The 12,985-nt window shown below is 35.7% G+C and overlaps 1 protein-coding gene across 1 annotated transcript in view; it reads left to right on the top strand.

Annotated features, from left to right (window-relative positions):
• Positions 1-12,985, top strand: part of SHANK2 (SH3 and multiple ankyrin repeat domains 2) — a 639,405-nt gene that overhangs the window by 426,033 nt on the left and 200,387 nt on the right. Inside the window, exons 18-19 of the mRNA XM_038407205.2 lie at positions 4,893-4,975; positions 6,596-6,720. Of these exons, the coding sequence (XP_038263133.1) occupies positions 4,893-4,975; positions 6,596-6,720 (208 nt within the window). The remainder of the gene's footprint in view (positions 1-4,892; positions 4,976-6,595; positions 6,721-12,985) is intronic.

The following is a 12,985-nucleotide window of genomic DNA, read 5'->3' as shown; positions in this document are numbered from 1 at the left end:
TCTGCTATCCTACGTGAAAGGAAGACTTCAATATAAATTAGAATTTGTCTCCCCCTTTCTTCCTTGCAGAAATGACAAACTGAAATGGTTTTAGCAAGAGTAGACTTTTATTCTGTTGAAACCATGTGTGAAGTGTTTGGTACATGGGGGGAGACAAACCTTAGTCATGCTTTTATATTTTAATAAAATTTGCTTTTGCTGGATTTTATTTGGTTTATGGAAATTGCCTTGCAAAAGCAAGTAGTACTAGAAGAAATAAAAATACATAAAACATCCATACATATATTCTGCAAAATGATAAAAACATGCTTCATAGAAATAAAAATAATAATGCTAAAACATATCCAATACTTAAGGTCAGGAGGGCAGTATACATATAAAGACTACACAGTAGAGAGGTTAAAGAATAAATTGCAACCCGAGATTCTATTTCCCAAGCTTCTGTCATTCTCATGCCTATCGTATAATTATTTTTCAAAATAAATAACCAGAATTTAGTATCAGCATGTACTTTTAAGTAAGCATCAGCACAATCAGAGATCCCTGAATGGGAAGTACTGCAGAGAGACTACTAAAAGTTTGAGTGTAACACAATATCATGCTGGTTCTATTTGGATTGTAAGCATTTTGGGACAGGGACCATTTGTGTATCTTCCCACTTACTCTGTATAGTGCCAAATGCACTCTTGCCTCTTGAAAATAATTAATAGCCGCTCAACGAATTATTCTATCTCTACGTTTTGCTACAGTGAATTGCACAGCTGGATGATCAATGGCCAGGGAAATTCAAGCAATCAAATGTTGTCTCTTCATTAATCTTGACGTTCTTAATTACTAGAATCAGCCTCTCATTCCTGAGCTCATTACAGTAAGGGAGATACCTATAAATAGTAAGTCAGATTGACCCATCCTGGCAGTGGCAGAACCTGTACTTCACTGGAATTTCATTGTATCTTGCAATAAAATATACTGTAGGAATTGCCTCGAATCTCAGTCATATCAATGAGCTGCAAGTTGGGATTCCTTGAATTACTCAAGCAGTATTAGAATTCAAATGTAGCTGCCTACATGGACCATTAAAAAGAATGGAAACTGGGAACCTACACTGAGAGCTCCTCTAGAATGGATAAAAGCTAGCTTTTCTCTACCCTGGGAGAGATTAAATGTGTACAAAGCAGCCACTTGCATTTCTCTCTGTTGCTTTGGGCAAAACATCTCACCTCCCTTCCTCAGTGTCCCAGTCTGTAAGAGACCCTAATTTTTGCGTACCTCACAAAATGGTTCAGGTTTAAAAGGCATTACGTACATGTAAAGGAGTATGTTTGTTTTTATATAATAACTTTTCCTTCAGGGGTGTGGTGGTCCATTTTGCTAATCCAGCAAACACCAACAGATTTAGAATTAGGAACCTTTTTTTTTTTTCTTTCTGCCAGATAATAGTTCAAAGTTAGGGGCTGACAAACAGTTATGGGGGAGTAAAGGGGCCTAGGTTAAACCACCCATTTGGGGAAAAATGTTATATAAAGCAGTGGCCGGCACTCTATAACATATGGTCTAATTACATTTCATCTTGTATGTCAGGTTTAACCAGTCTAATGGTAAGGTAACTAATACCCCGTATCGATTTAGTACTACTAACCTGACAGCCATAATCTAATAGTGGAAAAACTAACATTGCCCTGTGAACTCCTCTGTTAAATGCCTGTTCCTTAATTTCAATTCAAAACAGGACAAACCTAAATTCACATTTTTTACCTTCTGGAGTTTGTTGTATAGTCGTCGTCATCCTCCTCCTCCTCCTCCTCCTCCTCCTCATAGCCGGGACCACTCGGTCTCATGTGGAGCCATATTTTCTACTCAAACAGCCTGTGGAAAATGTTCCTTTTATCTGTTGGAGACCAGCCCTGTGTGTGTCTTACTCGTCATTGGTAGTTAAGGCCTTATACGAATACCCTGTAGATAAGTATTCACACCACCTTCAGGATTGAGGGAGTGCTACCAAGGTGGCTTGATCCATGATAATTTGACCTAGTTATGGGATCGGCACCATTTAGTCTGCTAGACCCATGTAAACTGCAAACAGGCTTCTAGCTTGTCTTGATCTGTATAAATTGAATACACCCAGCATAATATTAGATAAAAGAATCCTTTTGGAACAAAATAAACTAAGGAAACTATATTAGAAACAATTTGTGCTTAGACATTTTGTCGTTTTGGGGAATGAAAAAATGAGCTTGTTGCCCTATTGATAGCTTCCCTTGCTCATTCTGCCTACTATTGGATTCCTGGCTCTGCAGCAGTGAAAACATCAATTTATGCCTACTGTCCCACTTTTAACTTCTATTCTGAGACACTAGTTGACAGCCATAAGGTCAAGGCAAGTCCCTCCTTCCTGCAGGGTACAGGATTCATTTTCGCAAATCTTTTCATTGCTTTCTTGTTGTTTGGGTATTCTTAAAATGTAACAGCATGATTTACATCATTGTAAATAGCCATAATGCAGTGTCTTTAATATGGGTTATTACAACAATCTGTAACTCATTAACCCAACTTTTTTGCTGTCTGGCTGCAGAGGTATTAACAGGCTACTTAGCCTTGAATGGTCTCTTTAGAATATGTGTAAACTACTTATGCTAAACAACCTGTTCCACCTTGTATTTAGCTATGACACTCTGAGTACTTTCCTAGAGCCGAAGTGCATCTCAGAAGTTTGTCTCTTTCACCAATAGAAGTTGGTCAAATAAGAAATTAACTTCATCTACCTTGTATTTCTAATATCCTGGGACCAACACAGCTATATCCACAGTGCAAAGAACATTACTACTGGGGAAATTCAGCTAGTTGCTTTGACACTGGAATATTGATGGTGGAATCCAAAATGGAGAGAGGGTGGGTTCTAAATGTCACGTCTGATACTTACCTTCATCATCATTCTACCTGAAGTGCTTGTTAAATGGATTTTTCTAAAGTGAAGCTGAGCTATAAGAAACTGTCTGTAATATATGAATGTGCTAGAGTTTGAAAGGTGTCCATTGGTGTTAGTTTTGGATATTTTAGCCCTGGTCTGCACTGGGGGGGAGTCGATGTAAGGTACGCAACTTCAGCTATGAGAATAGTGTAGCTGAAGTTGACGTACCTAGATCGACTTACCGTGATGTCTTCACGGCGGTGAGTTGACTGCTGTCGCTCCCCCGTCAACTCTGCTTGTGCTTCTCGTGGCGCTGGAGTTCCGGAGTCGATGGGAGAGCGCTCCGGGATTGATTATCACGTCTAGACTAGACGTGATAAATCAACCCCCGATATATCGATCACTACCCGCTGATCCGGCAGGTGGTGTAGACCTACCCTCTAAGTGTCGTGATGCAATCGTACATATCTGTTCAGAGCTTTAAATATGCAGTTCCAACCATTTTTTCTTTATCAGAGTTCATCCCTCTCTGGGTTCTTTTTATAATAGTATTAAAACAGTTTGACTCTCTTGCAATAGTGAATGCTTCCTTCTCCTCTGAAAAAGAAGCCTTAGTGACTGGATTCTATAGGTGAGCAATAACAGCCAATTGTGCTGTTTCAAGTCTCTCTCTCAAGCATCTCCTTTTTGAAGTTGATCTGCATGTATGGAACAGTGAGAATTAAAATTCACTCCTAGTTCATATTTACTTCCATCTTTACTAATAGTGTAGTTTTAAGCCCTGCAGCATTATGTTTCGTAGTACATTTTGTTTGTGGTTAGTTATTTAACCTCTAACCTTGTCCTTATTTAGAAAGTGCCATACAGGTTTTAATGGGCAGTAGTATCTGTATTTGATAGCTGTGCTTAAAATTGTTTGGTTTTCTTACCTTGTATTCACTTCTTATTAACCCAAGTCTAACTACCTTGTACTGATGAAAGAAAGGTGAAGGAAAAAAGTTCAGGCCACTTAAATCTTTGTAGCTAGGCTTGTACATTTTAAAAAATATCCAAGCTAAGCCTGTTTTTATTTGCTTATTTTGCAAATCTGCATTTTCTTCATCCAGTGTCTACTTTTTTCTTTGACAATGTGATGAAGAATCTTAAAGCTACATTTTCTTTAAGTGAATACTGTCTGCACGGAGTCCTTTTCACTATCTCCCTGTTTTATAGCATTTATCTGTTTTGCAAGGAATAGGAAATATTTTTTAAAATTTGTTTTCATGATTGCACTTGCCTTGTTACTATTTCAGTTATGCAGATTCTTGATGCTGTGGAGATTTGTGCTTGATGACGCCAAGGCAGCTGCACGTTGTTAGCATTGTAGGTTGTCAGATGATCATGTGGGATTCTTGCAGCATGCAACATTCAATAGGATTGAAAAAGGGCTTTTGATGCAAGGCATAGCTTTCTGACTATATTTGTGCCTTTTTAGCTCACTAATACAGAAAACAGATCTAATTTAAATTTTAAAATGCTGCCTCATTTTTCTTCTGGTTGGTTTCATTTTGGCTTCACCAGAAGATGCATCTGGTACATCCATGATTGAGGAGTTTATTAATGATATTGTCATTCAGCTCACTTACTTTCTTTTCTTTTAGAATCCTAATTAACCCACAGATGACATGATCACACATTCATTCAGTCATTCATATAGAACACAAACCACCATGCATGATTTCTTCCTCTTTCTCTCCTCTCTTTGCCTTTTCATTCCCTTTAAGTTGCATTGTCATGTTCTCTTTTACCATTAAGCTTTGTCTTTTGTCTTTTCCTCACATTGTTTGCTGTTCGTTTGGTTTGTTCCCCCCCCATGTTTGGTTACTGCAATATTATTTGATTAACTGGCTGTGATGATGATGAACCTGCACACTGGAGGAGCAGCTACTACAGTGGTGATGAAGGGATGTAATAATGGTCGCTATCCTCGGAATTCTCTCTACAGTGACTGCATTATAGAAGAAAAGGCAGTGATCCTGCAGAAAAAAGACAATGAAGGATTTGGATTTGTGCTCAGAGGGGCAAAAGGTATGTATTTTTCTGTGTGTCTGTGTGCATGTGTAAAAATATATTTATATATATATATATATACACACCTCTAAATAAACAGGAATTATTCTTGGTGCACTTGGTTGCTAGACAACAGTGTTTGCTGTATGCTGTGCCACTCAGATGGATTTTAGTGGTTTCTGTTTGAGCAGTTTGGATTTTGTACAGAGCTGTCTCATTTATAATCTTCCTTGGAGAAGAAAGTTTTAGTTTTATTTTTATTTCCAGGGTGGTTGCAACATTTTGCCATATACCTATTCTGTTATCTAAGCTAAACTACAGGTGTCTTGCTTCTGATGGGGAAAAAAAAATCTTACCTTCTGTATTTCAAATGTCAGTCTATTAAAATTATGTCTATGAATAGCAAATAGAAAAGGCAGGTTAGGGTTTTACTTAAAATAGGTGTGGACCTTGTGCAAGGTGACATTGGTACAGTTTTAGTATGAAAATATGATCCTTTTTTTATATCTTCAGAAGCTGCACATATGTTGCATGGCCTGTAGTGTGTTCTAAAAATTGCTTTTCTTCCTATGTTAAAATGTTAACCTTTTTCTTAGAGTACAATCTACCTTAAGAGGATTCTTAAGACTAAAGCCTTACATTTAGTGCTCTGCTTTTTAACTTCAGTAAATTCAATGACAGTAAATTTTACTCCTTTTATGTTTTAAAAAATATATTGATGGTATGTCCCATCTCTTGCTCCCCCTCAGTTTTTCTGTGGATTCTCCCTTGCCCTGCCTGGCTCCAAGGCTTGCCCACATGTGGTCATGAAGGATATTCCACACACCCTCATTCTGGGGACACCATTTTTTATCTTCCCTCACTAAAATTATTAAAACCATCTCTTTGTTTTAATACCAGTAAAAGGATTTATTCTGTCGTCCTAGTTAAATGCATGTGTGTGGGGACCCCCAGGAAAGCCAATGTCTTTATCAGTTTGTTGATTAACTGGCATGAGTTGTCTATGCAGCAAACAGAGGTTACACCCTTTGTGGAAGCCCAAGTATTTCTCAGTCACTCTCATGCTCTCTCTGAGAGTCTGAGTTCCTCAGGTAAAAGATCCAGTGTCCTTACTAATCCTAAATCTTTTCTGATACAGGGCTGCTACCAGGGGTGCTGTGCCTTCTCTTACTATAGAAACTGATATCTCTTCTGTTCATGTTTTGAGATACATATAAATATAAAGAATAACTTAGCTTGATTTTTACATTTTCATTTAATGTTGGTAAGACTTTTCCTTACAGCTATAGATCATAAACCATGGTAGTCAGCTCTTTCAGAGCATGAGATGGGCATTTTAACATATACTACATTTCCAAAAGGCCTTGACATTCACTATCAAAATTTGAACTATTATTGCACATTTTGATCCCTTTGTGGCAATAAAAGGGAATATTCTTCTCAAAAATGGGGAACTGTAGAGTACCAAGGCCAAGGGATTGCCTGTATTTAGAGTATTTGTGCGGCAGAGGCCTAGTTTACTTTCAGCACCTGGTACTTTTTTACATAAATCCATAATGATAAATAGTCTTTTTTTCAGTAAAATTCTACTTGCAAATATTGTGGTGTTTATTTGTAATATGACATTTATTTTCAAAGCTGATACACCTATTGAAGAGTTCACCCCAACTCCAGCATTTCCTGCTTTGCAGTACCTGGAATCTGTGGACGAAGGGGGAGTAGCATGGCAAGCTGGCTTGAGAACTGGAGACTTCCTGATTGAGGTAGGAAAACATGGAATTTGATTGTGAATTCTGATGGGGGGGGAGAATACCATGTTTTATTTTGAAAAACTTACCTTGAATTGTAAATTATGCTTATGACCAATAGTGCAGAGGATGCTGCTAATATATTTTATATTAACCATAGTATTTTGGTTTCATGCATCATTTTAGGAAAGTAATAACACAGATATTTAAATGTTTCGGGTGGAGCTTTGGTTTTAGTTTGAAAATATGCCATGCGGGAAACTCCTGGTGGCTGATTCTACTTCTGATTTGGGGTAGACTACTAATTTGCATAGACTACTAATTCTGTAACTTTAAAAAAATATATTTTGAAGGGTCGCTAAACTTAATTTTTATGGCATTTATATTAAGCATTTATATTATATTTTTGCAATCTTGTGTCAGGTAACAGTGGGGAATAAATGAAAATACTTCAATAGCACAGTATAAATTATTGGTGACAACATATTCTAAATTCAAATTAATTTCTAGACAGTAAAGAGATTTTATTGATGTCTGAATTAATTTTATACAAAAAGTAAACTACATTATGTCCTTTCATTGCATCCACAAAAAAGTCTCCATGCCAGATTTTATATTTGGTAGATACGGCCAGATAGCAGAGGATTGTTAAAGACCAGTAGCAAGTAGTACTGAGTGGTTGGTTGGTTGGTTTGGTTTGTTTTTGTTTTTTGACTGATTTATTGCTGTGACACAGACCATGATAGTTTGGAGGATGCTTCTGTAACAACTTTTGTTTCAAATAGAACATAACTTACTATATTGTCATCACAGTTCATGCTATGTTTCCAGAGATGTTTTGCAACATGAATCTACAAGCTAAAAACAATACTGTTCACACAGTATATACATATGTGTGTTAGTGTTCAGATTTTCCTTCTGATGTTTAGTGTTTCTGTGCTGATTTATCTATTTTTCCCCTCTCAGAGGTGCATTTGTATTTGTCAGAATTTTAAGTTGGAATGCAAAACAAATTCTGCATAGATGAAATGAAACATATAGAGTTCTATTCTATCTTGAATGTAAAGACAATTTAAGTTTCGGAGTAGCAGCCGTGTTAGTCTGTATTCGCAAAAAGAAAAGGAGTACTTGTGGCACCTTAGAGACTAACAAATAAATACATTTTTGTTAGTCTCTAAGGTGCCACAAGTACTCCTTTTCTTTTTACATTTTAAGTTTGTAACTCCCATGGTCATGCAATTAAAATGTATGCACAAGAACTTCCTATGTATCCATGAAAGAATAGACTGAATAGATTTTTCAGTGTATACAATAAATGTATCTGCCCCTCTGAGCTTTGAGTACATTTTATATACTGTGTATTTACTTGAGGTATGTAACTACTATGATACCTAGCAGATCATTGACATCTAATTTACAGTAGTAAGTACATATCAATTTATATGCTTAAACATGCAAAGATACTTTAAAATGGGAATTACTGGTGTGATGGGTCTTTAGCTAGTTTGTTTTTAAGATTTTTATTCTGGTAGTGCTAAACATTTGGAGGATAACCTGCTATTTAGAGGTTTTTTTGTTTGTTTGTTTTTTGAAGATCTGTAAAAGTGTCAGCACTAAATTTTCTGTCTAAGTGGTCAATTTTCACAGGGGCTATTCACAGGCAGCTTTGATTGATCGTGAACAATGGTTAACTTCCTAAAAGGGAGATAACAGGTTGACAAAATGACTTAAAAGAATTGCTTTGGAGATTTTGAAGACGTGTAATAACTGTAGGATAATTAATACTGTACAAAACTATAACTTTGTTTCTTAACAAGCTTCATAATGGGTTAAATCAACTTCTAGACCCTAGTTCAGTAAAGCACTTAAAGCATGCCTTTAAATACTGCCTGAAGGGGGAGAGTGCCTTAATCCATACTTCAGTGCAGTGAAGTTGGTTTGTAGCCTGTTCTGACCGATGTAGTGGTATGAAAAGAATACATGCTTCCTCTTCTGATACAGCACAAATAAAATTGATGGAAAAACGCAAGAATGACCTTTCAGATTGAGAACAGGCAAGAGCTGGAGGTTATAATATACATATTAATAAGCACTTGGGTATTCTAGATTTCACATAACTCTTGTTAGCATTGATAATCCATCAGATAGGGAATTTGTTTCCCATTTGGCTTTTATAATTAGAGGAATACTGTGTAACTTGTCCTTTCAATTATTCTTACATTTTTGATATCTGTATGCATTATTGCACTGTAGTACATGCCCAAGTGGAAAAAATGAATAAGAATAGAGCAAATTACTAATGTATGAGGGCACCAGATGATGTCTGGATAATTTTCCATGGCACTTACAGCTAAGTCATAGTTCCACAAGTAAACCACCTCAGTGATCAAGCTGACTTGATGAGTGTCATTATATTGAGCAATTGGATTTTTACAGCACTTATACATTGATTAAATTGTATAAATATTTATAGACCTACATAAAAGTAATTTTTTCATAATATATGTTGGAGGATTGTAAATCAATATGTTTGCAAGAAAGAGTCAGAACAAGGTATTTCTCTGTTCACCCTTTCACTGACTTGCTGGGTGACCAAGACCCCTAACCCTGACCTCTCCACCTTTGTTTCCCCTGTGTAAAATATAGGTCACACCATATCTGCTTCATAGGAGGGTTTCACGATTTAATTTTCTTAATGTATAGTGCTCTGAGATACTTAATGGAAGATGCTATAGAAACACAGAATATAGTATCTAGTGTAATTCACTCATGCTGATACCATTAGGAAGCTATTTCCTTATTCCCATATCTGGCTTGTGTAATAGTTCTTTTTTACGGCTGTTAGTCTCTCCTATTTTAGCAAAATTAACATCAAGAATTTTCCTTTACATTTGAAACAGCTTCTTATTTTATTGACTGATACTTAATCCAAAGATTCTCGGATACTGAATTTATAGGCTTATTTTTGCTACTGGAAACTTTTAGGAAAATGTGTGGCAATTGTTGTTTTAGTAACTTCATTTTCAAATAGAAATAGATCCTTTCATTTCTATAAGGTATAGTTCTTTATCAATACATCTATGGTATAGCCTCTCATATGTTTTTTTTTAAATGTAACCCATGAACTCTTAATTAGGGTATTATTAAAAACTAGTTTAGCGATGCATAATTACATTGCCAACTTTGCAAAGGTTTGGCATAGAAGTATAGATTTTTAAGGCCAGTATGAATCACTGTGGTCCTCTAGTTTGACTTCCTGTTTGACTTTTTTTTCCTAGTTTGACTTTAGTGCAAGCCACTAAACTTCCCCAAAACAATTAATATTTGAACTAGTGTGGGTATGTGCATGTGTGTGACATATATCTAATATTGCATCATCATGGTAGTGGCAATGTCGTCAAACTAAAGTATACCTACTATAAAAATGAAACTGTCTGGAATGTTTTACTAAAATGATTTTATTCGTTCCTCTTTAAGTGATGTTAAAAACTTGTATTTTCAGGCAGATTGAAATGTTGTTATTGGAGTACTGATTGTTTATAGTCCTAACTGGAATTCCAAGTTGGTAATTAACAATCTAGTGTTTTATTGTTATAAAAAGAAAAAAGCAAAATTCAAGGTTTGATTGAAAGATTTAAAATTAAGTGAATATTTCAGTGGGTAACTATATGGAAAAAAAACAACAATTCTGAATTGATGCATCAGAAAGGAATCCATATTAGATTTACGGAACAGTGGTTTCTAGACCAAGAGATCGTAATAGGAATCCTTTCTCCTTTTAATAATCTAATTGGTACTTAAGAGTCTGTAGCACATTCTTGCCTTTTTCTTCAGTTGTTAATTGAAGATTTATTTGGTATAAATTAGTGATTTAAGTATGGATGAAATGGAAGCAAATCATTTTATTTTTATTGTATATGGCTTCATTTAATATTTACATTAGATCAGAATATCCATTCTTTTGAGTGTAGATACAAAGAGAAGTAGTAATCATTTTGGTCAAATTTTAAAAGCTGTATAATCAGAGTTGATTTTAGAATCACAGGTTTAGCAATAGAAGTTCTTTTGTTTTTTTTAATGTTACAGTTTAAGCTTTGGTAGATAAGAACTGCATACAAGAATAATGCAATATTAAACTGATTTGACTAGCAAGCTTTTACTGTTGTAACCTAGAGAGTGTAATTTATATCTTCATTTTCTGAAAAGTATAGTGAAGCTTCATTTTTAATATCTGCATTGGAATATCAGATTTGTGTAAATTAGGAAAAATAGTAATTAAATATTTTGTGTGCATGCAGGTAGTACTTACTGCTGTGTGTACTTTAAGAACTGTTTACAAACCTAATCCTGAAAAGGTACTAGTATGACTAGCTTTCTTCCACAGATATGGTTGAAATTCACCCTTGTTCAAGGGGCCCACACAATGTCTTAAATCCCACTTAATCCTTATTTTGAGAATGTAAGAGGTGGGAAAGCCTTATGCTGTCCCTCTGCACTGAGGGGGATTCATTCATGTGTGGGAGGAAGCGACTTGAAGGAGCGACTTTTTGTAGGTTCAGGCCCTATGTTCACACCCAAAAAACTTCATAACATTTAGTTTTAGATTTTAAAGCAGCAGGGACCATTACAATCATCTACCTTGACATTCGATATAACATTTTGGCCATAGAATTTCATCTATTTCAAGTCCACAAAACTTCTGGCTGACCTATGGCATTACTTAAAAAAATCTAATGTTAATTTAAAGACTCGAGCCCAGATCCTCAAAGGAAGTTAAGTGTCAAGCTTCCATTCAAATCAGTAAGAGTCAGGCAGCTAAGTGACAGAGAATCCTTCACATCCCTAGGTAGGCTGTGCCAATGGTTAATTATCTTCCTTGTTAAAATTTTGTCTCTTCTAGTCTGAATTTGTCTGTCTCTTTTCAGCCATTGGCTCTTGTTATGACTTTGTTTGCAAAATTAAAGAGCTTTCTACTATCAAAGATCTTTGCCCATGTAGGTACTTACAGATCATGATCAAATCACTTCTTCACCTTCTCTAGCATAAATAGAATTTCTTTAGTATCGCCCTGTAAGAGAGATTAGACCTTAAATCATTCTTAGATGTTTTTTTCCCCCCGAACCCTTTTCAATTTGTCAGTATCCTCTTAGGTGTGAACAAGAGAACTGGACATAGTATTCCAGTAACAGTCTCTCTAGTATTGTATTCTGTAGTAATAATTTCTCCCTACTCTTATTCTATATTCCCCTGCATATACATCCAAGGATCACGCTGGCTTTCTTAGCCATCATGCTGCATTGGAAGATCATGTTCAGCTAGCTGTCCACCATGAACCCTAAGTCTCTCTCAGTAACAGTCCCCTCTAAAATACAGTCAATCATTCTGTGAAAATACATTGCATTTTGCTGTATTAAACCATAGGTTGTTTAAGTGATCTAGATCATTGTATGGAATGAACCTATCCTTATAATTTATCTCTCCAACAACTTCTGTGTCATCTGCCAGCTTTACTTGCATATCATTGATAAAAATATTGATTAGGATTGGGCGAAGAGCAGACCCCTGTGAGGGACCACTAAAAATATTCCAGTGATGATCATTCCATGTTTACAATTGTTTTTTTAAATCTTTAAATCAGCCAGTTTAGTCTATTTAATATGTGCTACATTGTTTAGATATTTTTAATAGTGCTTATTTTATGTTCAGAAAGTCATGTCACATGGCACTAAGAAAAATGGCTTAGAGAAGTCTAACCATATTAATGCAGTTGCTTTTATCAACCAAACGCTTTCTTGTCAAACGATATCGAGTTTAACAAGATCTATTTTCCATAAGACTTTGTTGACTGGCATTAATTATGCTGCAGCCTTCAATGTTTTGATTGAATCCTGTATCAGCCCTTCCGTCATTTTTGCCTGGAGTCAGTCAAACTAATTGATAACTACCTGTAACTTCCATTTACACAGTTTAAAAATTGGCACAATATTAGCTTCTTTCCATTCCTCCAGAACTTTCCCAGTATTCCAAGATTACTTAAATAATCAACCTTAGTGGCTCACAGAGCATCTTGATCAACTTTAAAAACAAACAAAATTCTTGAGGGCAAGTTGTCTGGTACTTCAGATCTAAATATGTTTAACTTAGCTGTTGCTGTTTAACATCCTGCCTAGTTATTGTTGGAATAGCAAGTATTTTATTATGATAATGAGTAGTGACTACATTATCCAGCTTCTTTCCAAAATGCAGAACAGAAATTTTTATACTGTACAACACTACTGCT

Source organism: Dermochelys coriacea, chromosome 6, assembly GCF_009764565.3.
Source record: "Dermochelys coriacea isolate rDerCor1 chromosome 6, rDerCor1.pri.v4, whole genome shotgun sequence".
NCBI classification, from domain to species: Eukaryota; Metazoa; Chordata; order Testudines; family Dermochelyidae; genus Dermochelys; species Dermochelys coriacea.
The sequence above is the reverse complement of the archived record's forward strand: the minus strand, read 5'-3'. Positions and strand labels throughout refer to the sequence as shown.